The sequence below is a fragment of the Stegodyphus dumicola genome, chromosome X1, assembly GCF_044657685.1.
Source record: "Stegodyphus dumicola isolate Sdum_Otavi_A_Nest chromosome X1, ASM4465768v1".
NCBI classification, from domain to species: domain Eukaryota; kingdom Metazoa; phylum Arthropoda; class Arachnida; order Araneae; family Eresidae; genus Stegodyphus; species Stegodyphus dumicola.
Window position 1 is genome coordinate 22,949,332 of NC_140780.1, and position 15,834 is coordinate 22,965,165.

Below are 15,834 nucleotides of genomic sequence, written 5' to 3' on the forward strand. Positions count from 1 at the left end.
TAAAGTTACATCTATACAATTGACGCTTTTGAATTTGTGACACTATAAAAAATAAAAGAAATATGACTTTTAACTATACATAAATCTGAAGATTTGTAAAAATGTTCTTCAAGTGTAAATCAAATCCGCGACCTTCCTTTCAGAATGACTTATAAGGTATTTCTCAGGCCTTCTTAGCATGCCTTCGTAGTGTAGTGGTCAGCACGCTCAACGCGTATTCGAGAGGTCCGTGGTTCGAGTCCCGGCGAGGGCATTGCTCATTTTTCATCTCTCCTGCCTCGAAAATACCTAATGATTCTACAGACTGATTGTGCTATGAAGATGTTTGTGTGATTGTGCTATGAAGATTGTGCTATATAGCATGTTTGTTAATTATGCTTTCCTAATTTCCACTTAAACCTCGTGGATTGGCTGTCATATGGAATTTCAGTATATCAGCTGTCTTTATCTCAAAGTAAATGAACATGTTAAGTACTTAGAAAGAGACAGATGCGATCACTAGAAAAGCGAAAGAAATGTGTTAAGCACCTTTTTAATGATTTTTATGCGCAATGAATCTTAATATAAAGATAATTCCAAATTTGATATTATGCAGATGCTTCTGTAAAAAGATTTTTAATTTTCTGTTATCGATAAAAATATATTGCATATCAAATCCGTTATGGAGAATGAGAGGGCTTTCTTTCCTGAAAAATTATTTCATCAAAAATTTAACAAAAGTTGCATTAATTTTCAATAATCCTGATCAGTCCTCATTTCTTTCATATTATAGTCACGTATTCTTGTATAGTTCATCATCCAAGTGCAATTATTTTCGCAGGAAAGAGTAATAAGATTTCTTCCAGCTCATTTAAACTCCGAGATTGGGAAGGAAGCCCTCATCTAATTCATTATGCATTCAACATTTTTTAGTTATACTAATAGGAAGTTAATAACATCTTATCGATAGCATTATATATAATGAAATTTTTAATCGAGCATTTAAAATTATATTGAAACGGACTAGGCAGTAAATACTGCTGAAAAAAGAATAAAAATTTCATGAGAAAAAATTATAATTTTCAAAAATAAATAGTGGCTGAAAATTTAGTTTCCCCCCCTTCTTTTACTAAAACCTTAAGTAAAGTTTAATGTAAATACGCATAATTTATTGAAAGAAAAATGCTGCAATATGTTCACAACAAGAAATATTTTTCTGAATTATTTTATACATTGCTTTTCACTTAATTTTTCTTTCATTTTACATCCCTAGGAAAATATAAAATGCAGGGATCAGTACACTTTCCCATTTTCTTTTATATGAAGTATAAAATATATTGCGTTCATGTGCCCAATAAAGTCACTTTAACAACCAATAAAGCCCAATAAATAAGCCCAATAAAAAAGCCCAATAAAGTCACTTTGAACAACCATATAAAAAAATTAAAGACATCTTTGATTACTAAAACACAAAAATTGAAATCTGCTGCTTTGTGTAAAGTAGGAATGCCTTCTTGGAGGATTGTCTAATCGAAACCGGGTCTTATACACGTGAAGATGGTGAAAATCACGAAAACGTCCATGCAACGAGCCTGTTTATCAGGATCCGAATCCTGGACCAAACTAGTGTTTAGCGATTTTACCCCTCGGTCGCTAATGGACCGGACTTTCCAAGGGAAACTGGCTCGTATACACGTTTCACAAGTGAAAAACCTTAAGAATGCCAATACAAACCGCACATTCGCTAGGATTCGAACCTGGAATCGAACTGCCTGTGCTCAATTAATTAACCGTATGTATAAGAGAAAAGAATTACACATTTAATTTAAATGCGACAAGCAAAAGTATCGGCAAAAATCTATTGGAAAGTTTTTTGTCTCTGCCGCTCACATGAATTCACGACGAAACTGCGTTTTCTCGTCGGAAGTATCAATCGCGCTCTTTTAACTTTCTGTTCGAAACTATGTGACGCTCGCTTATTTATAAAAGAAGCAACCATTCTTTTTATTTCACTGAATTTGTCATTCATATATGCCTGATCTCACGACTATTATTCAGAACTTACTATATAGAAATTACCACCTTTTTCCTACAGCTGAACTTCGATTTCATAGCGAATACGCAAATGCTGACATACTCTAAACATACGTCCAACACCTCAAATTAAAGAAAATGATAAGTAACAATAAATTATCTCTTCACAATTATTAATATAATTTATGTATGTACATCCAAGAATAAGATAATGTGATTCATCCAAACGCCAAATTCAATTATTTTTCATGCAAAATTCATTTTCATTCGGAATTAATTTTCTTGCAGCCAGTACCAATTCAATTATTTTTTTATACAAAATTGTTGCACAGAAAAAAAGTTAGTGAAAATCTGTCATGCATTTAGGAGAAAAGGAATTCAAAAGAATGAGTGTCGAATCAAGTTTCTTTTTGCTGTATCTAACAAAGATAGCGCGGTTTTGTTTGATTTGGCGCGCAGTATTTTTCTGTTGTATCGTCATTAGACCGTAAATAATTATTACAATATTTTCCGTTGTTAAAAAAATCTGCATCTAGTTTCCTGTGCCTGCGATTTCTCAAAAAAAAAAAAAAAAAAAAAAAAGTGGGGGGGGGGGGGGCATTTCAACAGCTCTAAGCATATTTTTCCTATTTTGGAATACTTTTGGAGCAATTATTCGCAATAGTGCATCAGAAAATGTCTTCTTAATATTCGATTGCTGGAGATTAAGTAACTAAATAAAATAAAAAAAATAATCTGCTGTTAAATTCAAGATGAAGTATCATTAAACATTTCAAAATTACATATAAATGGCCCAATAAAGCCATAACGTTCTGAACAAGCCTTTAATGGAGCTACTCTTATGTACGCCCTCGCTTGGCGACAAATTTCTTGCCAAATATTTTTGGCGAGAACCTCCACGGTGCCATATTACTATCCAAATTTTTTGGTCTACATTTCGAACTTTAAGCCTAAAATGTCTCCAAAAACGCACAATTTAAGCTAAAAATCCGAAACAAAAACAAAAAATTTAGATAGCAAAAACGTAAAGTTTCTACCCAAAAATATTTGACAAGAATTCATGTACACAGCAATATGTTTTAACTTAAAAAATCATCACAGAATTTCACAATTCATGCAGCGAAGGAATCTACGAACTACGCACACCTAGCTTAAGTAAATTAACATAACAATAAATTTCAAAGAATACCATGCACATAGCGTTCTGTATAAACTTAAAAGAAATCATCTACGAATTGCACAATCTGGCATTGCTCACTAATCAGCAAAATAAACTAAAATAAATTTCAAAGAATTAAAAAAAAAAAAAAAAAAAAAAAAAACAGCAATAACGACAGATATTCATATTAAAAAAACAATGAACATAACATTCTACGAAATAAGATCAAGAATAAAGTAAAATGCACTTACCATGAATGACTGCTTCTTCGAAAAGCAGAAGTACCAATTTCAAACATCACCAAAACAATTTCACCACAAATTTGTTAAAAGCATCTTCTCGCGTTTCAGAACAACGATGGAAAAATATATAAACCACCAAATAAAACACAAAATCGCATTTCCGATTATAAGTAGGCAACGTAACTTTAACATGCTGCCATGTAATCTCTATCGTATTTATATGACAGCCAGACTCACTATCCACAAAACTGATACCATCTTTCACAAATAAATGTTCAAAACTTTCTTCTCCTAAATACTTGTAGAATTTCCAACCATCCGACTGAAATTTTGCCAACACGTCATAATTCACTTAATTACCACACACCATACGAACCAACTAACAAATCCAAGTTTCCATGTAAAAGGGGTTGCCATAGAAACCAACATCGCCTCCAAAACCACCGCAGAACACTCAATCGCGCCAAATACCAGCACACAACACATATCGCCGCATTTGGCGACCTCAGGGCGCATACAAGGGTAGTACCCTTTTAATTTACCAAATATTCGTAACAAATATTTTAAACTAAGGATTAAGACACACCGTTCTGTAGTTCATCAGTTTTCAGTGGCACAATATTCGTGGCAAATAATTTAAGTTTGTTACGAATTAAGACATAATATGTTCATCAGCGTCTTTAAAATAAACATTAAAACTATGCTGTTCCATAATACTTAAATTATACAAATACATTAAATGTAAGTTATTATTATGGATGTCTCAATAACTCAGTGTTTAAATCTGATGATTTATTTCTATTTTTCAGTCACGTTGTCTTTCAAGTAATCCTTTTTCAGTTATTTGTGGTAAACAAATTAATACAAGAATACATTATAGTTCGTAATAAACCCTTTTAAAATTATAGCTTATAAATATGAGCAACACGGAATATTTTATCATGCAAATATAAATAAATACTAAGCGGGTTTCTTTAGGATATTCTCCACGAAGATATTCCTCTTCTTAGCCAGATAACTCTCATGTGCTCTGCTGTAATCAACTAAAATGAATGAAAAACACAACAAAAAGCATTATACTTTTAAGATCGTACAGACGAAGGATTTTATAAAGAAAAGTCATCTCTACTATAAAAATTTCTTCTTAATATCCAATAGAAACTATCAAGCCTTTAATATTAAGCAATGTAATCGCAAATAATAAGTGCGCTTGTTTATAACCTTTATTCTATTGCTTAATACTAGTTTTCATAGCTTAGCCAGCCCTATATTCCTTATTCATACAGTATAAAGTTTTTCGTGAGTAATTAGCTTAATCGTCTCATGGAATATGTCATTTTTTAATACAAGTTATACACCGATTCAAATACTGTTTACATTGAACTGATTAACCTTAAATGAAGATGCGAATGAAGTAGTTTAAAACAGTAAATTTATCGCGGAATGTATTAACTAAATTCTCAGCCTAGAACTGCATTAGCAGTTTCGAAAAAAATCTCAAAATGAAGAATTTACATTAACATTTCTAATACGTACACGCATGAAGCGTCCATCAGTGAGCAAGTGATTAAATTGCTGAACACTGGTAGTTCTACCCAATTTTCATATTCACGTTACACATGGAAAAATCACGAAAGCTCCCATATGTAACGTGCATACGAGCCAATTTCTGTTAGAAAAATATCCATGAAGGCATTCTTCCCTTAGGCTGGTAGACTTCGCGTGCTTTTTCGTAACGCAATTCCTCCACTAGTACTGATAAGCACCATATGCATTAACTTTTGGAAATAAATTAGTACTATAGTCTTTAAATTAATTTTTAAGTTTAGAAAGCAGTAAAGTCCTGGTATGTTAAAATTATGCATTGCTACATTGCACATATACAACTTTAATTTAGATCTGTTGTCTTGTAATACGTTTATAAATTTGCAAAAGCATCATTCAGCATACACCTTGTATCCCTACGCTGACAAAGAACAGGCTTAATAAAGCTTAGGTATATGGCCATTTTCCGTCTGACTGTTCGGTTTGATACTGTGTCTTTGCAAATGCATCAATTCTGAGAAACTACCACATCGACACCGACCAGTCTACATATCTCTCCTGTCTTCAATTTTAGAAAGGAAACGCTCCAGTCTGTTATGTCTCCGTCAGGTACATATCTCTTTTGGAGAATGTTCTTTACGGTTGCATCAAAGGTCAGGCCGTAATGGAAATCTTTCAATAACTGGCAATAGTAGCGAACACTATCACCTGCTGCAGGGCAGTATACCGACCAAGTACGAAACTATCATTTTCTGTCTTGCAGATATTTAGCAAAGTTTCATTGTCAGGAGATTCTTTCAGATTTGCTTTATATGATGCAAGTCAGTTGCTCTTCATCTAAAAGCACAGAAAAAGAAGATTTTTTCTCCCACGATGTTTTGTATCACGACGTTTTCGCTTTGCATTACTTTCTCCGCGACGTTTCCGTCCGCGATGTTTTCGGCCGTAACCTTTAATTTCTTTTAATAAGGAAAACATGATTCATTGAGCTTAGTAATAAATAGGCTAAAGACACACCAGTATCAGCCGTGCAGGTGGTAACCGACGGCAGGTTTGCGCTGATGATTCCATGTAATGATTAGTACGTTTGTTGACGTTGCATATTACTTACTGCATTCTTTGAGCGAAAAATATATTTATTACAAATTTATGAGAAGCTGCTATACAATATATAATAATATGGGAAACGCAGAACAATTAATGCATCTCATCTCTGTATCTCATCTCTGCAATCTCATCTCTGTATGGTCCGCCGCAAAATAATACTATGGTTTATGTATTTGATAGATCTATGTATTTGTATAGTTCTACGAGTAATACCGCTGCAAATAGATAGATCTCTATTTATTTGATGGGGTAATCGATTAACATCTTGTCACGTTGTAGGAATGATTTGGTTCACAACATTAGAAACTGAATCTTCTAACCGATTATTGTTTACAACGGGATGGGGGTTATTAATAGTAATTTATCACTAATTAGTAATTTATCGCGAAATAAAAATTTCTGAATTCAATGAAAAAGAAAATCATATTTAATGTTATTTATTGATACGAAAAAGTTTTATTTCATTAATAATATATAGATATTAATTATATGACTGGTAAAAGGAGAGAAAGTTTTATATATATATATGATATGAATTATGTTTGCAACATCCTATAAATTTAAATTTTGTAATTCTAAATCAATTATGGTTTATAATGTCTTTGTGGAAGACTTTCTAAAGTATAAATTAAGGATTAATTGAATTAAGTGTAAAAGAGGAGGTAAGTAAAATAATTTCGTTTTTGAAATGAAATAACTTGATATAATACTTATTAAAGTACGTTACTTGTTACCTGTTTAGCACTTTTTATGAACTTTCGTATTTTGCATTTTCGGACACAAATTAAAAACCAATATTTTACAGCGTGTTCAAATTTTGCAATATTTTGTATTTGTTGCAGTTATGGAGTACACGGGCCCAGCAAATCGAACTGTAGTCCTTTGTACTTGGGCAGCATCCTGGACATCTTGTGCTGCTATCCTACCATGGATTGCTTACGTCTTACGGAACTGGAGGTGGTTACTTTGCGTGCCATTTCTACCAGCGTCAGTGCTGCTCTGTGTATCATGGTAAGGAAAGTTTTTCTTCGTTTGATGGCAATTAGAAATTTGTGGGCGTGATAACAATAAATGGTAGGCGCAAGCAAATCGTAAAGAAAATATTAGTAAAAAAAATATTAATTTACTAAAAGGAAAGCAAAACAAAATGCATTCTAACATAATAAAAAATAAAATACACATTTACGCTGACATAATGCACTTTATAAATAAGATTGTATTAAGAATTAACTTATCAATACTAAATTAAAAACAAGTTTAATCTTGACTTGCCTGATTCAAGATTGATTAAATTCCTTTGGGCCTGATTTGCATAGCAAAGAGTTTAGAAGGAAGGTTTAATATAAGAAACTGAAACTGACTTTGCCATTTTGCCATAAAGTCGATGAAGATTTCTTCTTCGGCAGCTGAAAGACCTTCGGGAGTATTTTGAAATGGATTACGTAACCGAATCATAACTTGCTATCACGTTGTCGTCATCAACAAAGGACTTTTTTAAAATCATTTACCTGCATGACTGAATGATTTTCAATGGTTACAAAAACAACTTTCACATGTTGTTCTTCAACCTTGTAAGTTTTAAAACCTTTATTCACATTTTCAAACATTTCCAGATTTTTTTGGATTTAAATTTCTATTCCACATTTCCAGTTTTCTACAAAAAGCATTAACGTTATCACTCGTATCCAACACACGTGTATTTATTCTTTGGAGTTGAAGATTCCAGGAATTTAATTTATTTAATATGTCGACCAAGTAGCTCAGTTTCATCACTCGTAAACCACATCGAAACTTCTCAGCTTCAGTTTTCCTCTTCTAGAAAAATGGCGGTTTTATTTCTTAATTTAGGAACACGTTGCAAAAATATCCGACATGGTAACCATCTTGCCTCACTAATAATATAGTAATGAAGAATGTGCTGCACCCATGTCTATATAAAGGGCAGAGGAGATTCTTGATTTTAGGGGGTCTCATCTTTAGATAATTTACTGCGGTTACAATATTCAGCATAATATTCAGACCAAGATTAATTTCTTCGGAAGCCAGAGCTTCTGTGTGGATCATACGATGTATACAGACACAGTGTGGAGAGATTTTTTTTCGCAAGTGTTTATATACTTTAGAATCTTCTAGATACTGAAGAAGCATCGCCGGAGCACATCCCGAGCCAGGTTTTACACCTTGTATTTGCCTCGTTTATATAATCATTTTAAGATAGCAAATAATTTGGGTGCCGTTGCAATGAGTTCCATTAGTTTGAAGAAACGTAATTCTTCTACTGCTCACTACCATCACAAAGTCGAACACTGTGTCGACTTGTGTGAGGCAATAAATGGGCAGCTTTATTGCTATCTGTTGCTCTATCAGGCGGAACTAAGATCAATTTGTCATGCAACTCCATGAAAAGCTGATGCTGTAAATCTTCAGCTATATCACCAATCTGACAGGGAACATTATCATTTGATAGAGGTATAGACTGCAGTTGTTTGGCAAAATTTTCCAGACATAGTTTCTACAATCTCGATTGCATCTGGCAAAATAAGCTCATCACCAGTGATGCGAGGCCATTTGTATCTGCCTATTTTATACGAAACCTTGGTGGTGTATTTAATTAAGGCAAAGCACACTAGGGATATCTGTCTAAGGGAAGGGATGCCTTCGTGGAGGACTTTCTAAGGAAAACTGGCTCGTATACACATTACGAAACCTTGTAAACGGTAAGTAAAGCCTTCTCATTCAAAGGCAAAGTTTTTTTTTTAATTTTTGCTCGTCATAAGATTTTAATATTAATTTCAAAAATTCTCAGCATTTGTTAACATACTCACTATGAAGCCTTTCCAAATGTCGTTTACAAGGTTTCATGCTATCTGTTGCCAAAAGGTTTGAGTAATTGACAGACAGGAGCCTTTCTTCTTCATTTACTTCAGTACTGGTAAATACAAAGTTTAACTACTCTGGAGAATATTTTCCTGATTTTATGTTCGGAAATACGCTTACTCTGCAACTTATTTCTTTCAGTCGCATACATTCATTCAGCCCGCTCGCCTGCAATCGAAGTAGGAACTACCAGTATTCAGCGATTTTACCGCTCGGCTGCTGATGGTTCTGCTTTGAACAAGTAAACAAAATATATCACCGTGCTCCATTCATAGAAATCAAGTGAATCGAATGTGGAGGAATACGGAATTGGAATATGTTTAAATAGATTCTTTTAACTACTAATATTTCTATGAGGAGTAGGACAGTTGATAATGTAAAGACAGTGTTGTGACAATGGAGTAGGCCCTTGAATATAAATGAGATGTCCTGCCCCCATGAGAATTTTCTAAATGAACTCGATTTTGAAGGATTATCTCCCCCCCCCCATATTGTAAATATAGTCAATTGCAGCATTCAGAAAGTAGTTTGAAAATAAATTGTAGGTTAATTTTGAAACTCATTCGCTTATCCTAGATAACATCATTAACTAAACTGTCACATAAAAGATGAGTGCTTTAAAATAAATCTCGAGGCGTGGTGTTATTAGTGATGCGCCTATAGTGGTCATGATATCGTGTTACTTTAGCGTCATTGTGCAGATCCCGAATAAAGCTCAACTAATAAATAAAATTCGAAAATAAATTTCACCTTTTAAATCTAACATTCATTGACTTCGATTTTCAAAGCTTATTTTTGCTTTGCGAACTGCCGTGTTTCTTCATCACCGATTGTTAAGATATGAATGATAAAAAAAATTATACCCAGATACAACAAATAATAAAACAATTCTCACTCTTCTTGCGTAAAATTTAGTTGTGTATGGTCACCTCAGTCAAGTTATGCAAAAAGTAAAGAGTTGCACCAAAGGTCCGTGAGAGTTTCACCAGATTTATGCACTAACTACAGTATTTTTATAATTTACCTTACAAATTCTGCTATTAAAAATAGATAAGCCCGCAAGAGATCAAATGATAAAGCAAATGAATACTAGCAGTTCGACCTGCATTCAAATTTCGGAAAACGAGCTTTCTGCATGGAAGGTTTCGTGGTTTGCATGGGAGTTAAGATAGAATACCAAATTTAATTTGCAGCAACTCCCTAACTTTACTTTCTAGCTCCGTAAAAAAATGGATAAGATACTCTCTAACTTTTTCCTTTCTAATTCCGTCACTTTGTTATTTTCTCTTTACGATATTCAATCATTTGTGACTGCAATATCGCCTTTATGCACCAAGCTCGGTCACTCCGTAATCATGTTCGCCTCAATGTTAACAAAATCTAAACTATATTTATCTACGTTGCCATCCAAATCTGTAATTACATTTATATGCAAGATAAAAAATATATAAAGCAAAATTCATTTTTCCACTTTTACATACCAAACAGAACTCGAGCGATGTTTTACTACAGATGCAGACCCCCCCCCCAAAAAAAAAAAAATTGGTAGGCATGGCATTTCATAGACTGGACTGAAATAATTTGAAATGTTGAAGTTTAGATACGTTGTAGTAACTAATTCCGGTTACTATCAGAGAGCATTAATTCCAGAGGTAAGTGATCATTCCTTTTCCTTATTAATACACACACATTTTATTTACAATATAATACAATGGTTACAAGCATTATTATTAGGCATACGCCTTCATCGTTATTAGGCTTAACACCTTCGTTATTCCATCAAACTAAAGTTAAGTTACAGAATATCATCAGAGACAAGACATTCGGAGCGCCACCTAACGGCGCAAACTATCAATTTATAACATACGTAGATGTCAAATGAACAAATACGCAGTTGCAGTCAGGGTTGATTTCAATACTTCTGCATTCTTAAGAAGAACATTCTTAACACGAATTACGCACTTAATCTGCTTACCTGTTCTTGATCACATTTGCCTTTTCTACATGTTCATTACAATTACTGCTGATGAACGAACCAACAGCAGGTGGAAAAAGAGTTCAAAGCTAAAAAAGGGGGTTAAGAATGCGTTGTGTTTAAGATGAAATCTCGGTACAGAATGATTTGGGTTTGTTTCACGTTTAACCCCTGTTGGAAAATAAAAAATTTCGTTCTCAAATTTGAAATCTTATTCGCTGAAGTGTTTATGAAAGTGACGGTGTCCTGGTGTTAAGCAAGAACGATAGGATATAAATTAGTTTTGAAATGAAGCAGTTTAGGGCGATTTATTATAAACAGTTAAGTGTTTAGTGTCTATTATAAGTGTTTAGGACAGAAAGAATATAGACCCAGATAAAAAACTAAATCCTAGTTATCTAGAATTTTGCTCTATGTATTTTTATATGCTATTACATAAACCGAGAATCTTGCTACCTTTTATTGCAGTGCTGTAGCTTATGTTACTCTTTATGATACTGGCAAGATAGTGATAGCAATTATAGCACGCATTAAATGCTATAGCACACAAGCACTTAGAGCACACAAGCATTTAAAACAACTTTTACTGGTATTAATTTATTAGCGGTTGTCTAGTTAACTGATTATTACGAAGCACGCGAAGACTATTTTACATAGAAAAGATACATTCGGAAAGACTTTCTAATGGAAACTTTTTATGTTTCGTGTAAGGAAAATCGCAAATTTTCAGCATCATGCAGCGTGGAGTGGAAACATGCCTGAGTGAAATTACCAGCCAAATTACCAGAGGTTTTATTTACTTTATTACTGCTAGATGAAATATTATTTTATGACGCAAATACATTTATAAAGCAAAAGTTCCCGAGCGAGCAGAACAAAGTGTTTATTTAGCCTGAAATAAGAGTAATAAAGATATGATTTCAAGTTAGTACGTGTTTACTTTTCGAATAATTCACTAATTTAGGCAGATAGCCCTCATGTGCTTTGCTGCATTTAAATAACCTAAACTAGTTCCCTAATTTGTCACAGAAGTGTCTAAGAACGCATTATTTTTACCAGCCGAGACATGGTAACGCTGTAGGCATTGCAAACTTAGGTTACTGTATGACGAAAATGAAACTTTTAATGAGAATCTATTAGAATTTTTCAGACATAAGATGTCTGAAAACGTCAAAAAATATTTCAGAATTAGAAATGGTACAGTATTTAAGCATTTAAAGTGCATAAATGGGGAAAATTATAAGCGTCTATGTTTAGAATTATGTCTAACCTATAGACAGAAAAGGGGTTCAAACTAAATTAAAATTTGTTTTCTTTATCTTAGATTTCATATATTATTCCCTTACAAATATTTTTCACTTTTCTATTCTCACAGGTAAATCTGATTATAGACTATATAAATGATAATGATAAAAACAACATAACCTGAGTAAACTTGATAATTTAGAAGAATCCTCGCTTTTGTTCCTCATTGCTGAAAGCGCAAGATAAGGACTGAGAATTAAATTGATAAAAATCAAGCTAATAAATGAAGCAAGCGGCAGGAATAGAAATTTGTGTTGCAAACATAAGATGTTTCGATGTTTTTCTTTTTTCTTCTAAACATAAAGAATAGAATGCAGACCTTTTACTTTTTTAGTAAAGTACAAGCTAAATGTTTTCTCTTTCTTCTGATCGCTCTACCTTAATGTAGAATCTAAAATAGTAAAAGCAAATAATATTCTTTCATAAATATATTAGCAAAAATAAAGAAAATAAACTTTTTATTTTACTTAATTTCCTTGGAATGCTTGGGACATTTTACGTCAGGAATTATTTCATTCTATTATTTTTCGTTGGTATCATTAGCACACAAAATAGCTACTCTCATCTACTCTCTTGCATCGTTAATTTTCTCTTCATTTGCAAGATCTAACTTAAGCCCTGAGTAATTAGGGATTTTAATGGGGTATATGTTGCTTCATTAAATGAAAAGAAAAAAAAAAGCGTACGCAGCGAGCTTTTATGCTCTTTGAATTACGGGTGATAAGAACCATAACAAGTTCCGATAATAAATCTCTTCTCATTTCTCGAAGGGGCACTCAGGGGTGTAACAACTCTCCTTAATTGGTCATCCTTATCCCATCCTGTGCATGTTCAATCGGACTCAGTTCAGAAGTTCAGCGGAATCATTCAATCATAGTCTTTATAAAGAATTCTTCGACCTTTTAAGGGCCATTCGGAAATTTTCGCTTCTACTTCGGAACTAATAAGAGTTCATACCCGTGAAGTGTCACGTAGTGAGAAGTGTTTTTGCCCTATTCATTTAGAGCATCTCCGGCAGTCTTCTTAAAATCATTTGTACGTGTTCAAAATATATTAACTGATAATATATTAGAGTCATATCGCAATGCTGACTAGCTGAAGAAGTAAAGGAGAAAAATCATTACGAAAGAGACGAAATCTCCAATGGTGATGTAGCAGAAAGCATCAGATTTATTCTCCGAAGCTTAACAGAAGATTTAAGAAATCCTAATTCAGGGTTTTAAGCAGAAAATCCAGTATGGCAGGAAATTTATTGAATGTTACGCTTGATGCAAGAAGGTTAAACTTTCCGCAATATTTTCATTTGTTTTTCGAATACTTTATGCAATTACTTGAGAATGTTTGTCATTTTGTAATTACTTTGAATCATAGTACTTACTTCGTGAAATAAACAAGACCTACTCTAGGCTAAATAACTGTAGAAGGAAAGGAGAAAAGTAAGCAAAATTTTACAGGGAAATTTGGCTGTCAGACCAACCAAGATGTTTCAAAAAGTTGGACGCATTTGAATATACTTTCAGTATACTTCAAAGAATTTAGGTGTTCAGAGAGAAAACACTTGGACGTGTACACCAGCAAATGCCATCAACTGAGCTTGTGTTAACAGAAAAGACAAAAACGATATCATTGCAGATTAAAGTGAAGAGCGACTGGTTTTAGACTACATGGTTGTATAAATTTTAATTACGTTATAGAACATCATATCGTATCATAAATGGAGAATCCCATGATTTTCTCAGTCGAATTATTTGAAGATTCAGGAATTTATCCAATGATGTATGTGGATGTCACCTAAAGATGTTTTTTTTTCCCCTCCTGATGAAATAGCGGCCGAGCGGTAAAGTCGCTGAACACTGGTAGTTCGGTTCGAGGTTCGAATCCCGCGAACGGGCTGGCTGCATGGGTGTTTTCGTGTTTTCCCCCATGTGTAACGTGTATAAGAGCCAGTTTCCCTTAGAAAGTCCTCCACGAAGGCATCCTTCCCCTTAGGCAGATAGCCCTGGTGTGCTTTGCCATAATTAAATACACCACAACACACCATTTTAGAAAAACTTTAAAATACATTTTCACTACAGTAAAGCGCGCAAACCAGCATCCGCTCTTTTGTCTTCCACATCTCAAACTCTTCTTACTCCCCCTGCGACCAGGGGGAAAGTCCGCTCCCCTCTTCCGGCCGAGGCGAGAAGAGGCTTCAGAGAAGAGGAACGTTACAACGTATACAGTGAATAAAAAAATAAAAGACCCTCGTGGCTTTACTGGTATGGTTTACTTGATTATAGCAAAGCACGCTAGGACTGCCTGCCTAAGGCGCCTTCATGGAGGACTTTCTACGGGACTGTCCAGATTACACATGAAGAAAATCACGAAAACGTCCATGCAGCCAGCCCGTTCACCTGAAATCAAATCCAGGTCAAACAGTCCGTGTTTAGCGTGTGTAGTTAAGTAAACTTAAAATTGTAGAAATCTAATTCTGTAAACTTAGACTATCAAATCCTGTATTTCTGAAGAGAATAGTCATTTGAGCCTTTTGAGCAAGATTGAAATGAAAATATAACGGAAGTTTTTGAAGGTGGATAAAAACAAGAAGGATCCATCTGAATCTGTTGGGAACGCAGTGCATCTGTCTGCACTGTCACTGTTCTAGTCGACAATAGAAAAATATGGTATCCCATTTCTTCAGAGCTCATTGTATGCCAGAAGTAAAAGCTGACAAGGTGAAGATAAAGAAAAAGCGACAGAAGTTTCATACGGAAGGGACATTTCACCAAATGCTTCAATATGATTGAAAAAAAAAAAGATGAAAATATTAAAGAAGCAGAAGAAAAAAGAAAAACGATACGCAGAAAAAGGTACGAGAAAGAGACAGAAAGTATTATCAGAAAAAGAACTTCGAAAAATTTTGTTCTTCCTTCTGTCTCATTTGAGGTTTCTACCTTTTGAAGGCCAGAATGATTCGATTCACTTGGGAGTAAAACTTATGAGACAAAAGACGCTATCCTGAAAAAAGTCTGAAGGGCAGAAGAGGCAATTTTGTGTCACATTTATAAAAGAAAAAACGTGTGAAAAAATATAGTGTGTGATTAATGAAATGAAAAACATAAAATACGTCTTCAAGGTCTATAAAGTCAACAAAAAATAACTTGCCTTATCATGAAAAACTGTTATTTTTTGCCTAGGACTAACCCAAAATTTTTTGCAGTGATACAGCAACCACACTTCGGATTAAAGACCCTGCTAACATTTGTTAACATTTTTTTATGTGTATGTTGTTGCCAATAAAGCCTGCTTGGCGAGATTTGCGCCGGCGAAAAGGAAAAGTACCCAAAATTTTAAACGATATTAAATGTTTATGCCTTCAAAATAAAAAATTCTTAGAAGTAACATTCGTTAACATTTTTTTATGTGTATGTTGTCGCCAATAAAGCCTGCCTGGCGAGACTTGCGCCGGCGAAACGGAAAAGTACCGATTAAAAATGTATTCATATAGGAATTCTTCAAGTTTCAATGATAATTGATTGAACGTCCTTAACTGGCCTACTGCTGGCGCGTTTACCCTAGCACGCACAACGCGAGGTTGATTGCTTATTGTACAGCTCGTATGTGTTATGTAA

General features: G+C 33.9%; 2 protein-coding genes across 2 annotated transcripts in view; one reads left to right on the forward strand and one right to left on the reverse strand.

Annotated features, from left to right (window-relative positions):
* The window catches only part of LOC118187434 (DNA (cytosine-5)-methyltransferase 3B-like), a 487,890-nt gene that overhangs the window by 286,496 nt on the left and 185,560 nt on the right, over positions 1-15,834 (reverse strand). The gene's annotated exons all lie outside the window — the stretch shown is intronic.
* The window catches only part of LOC118187428 (organic cation transporter protein-like), a 231,287-nt gene that overhangs the window by 136,013 nt on the left and 79,440 nt on the right, over positions 1-15,834 (forward strand). The window contains exon 4 of the mRNA XM_035357647.2: positions 6,909-7,077. Coding sequence (XP_035213538.2) covers positions 6,909-7,077 — 169 coding nt within the window. The remainder of the gene's footprint in view (positions 1-6,908; positions 7,078-15,834) is intronic.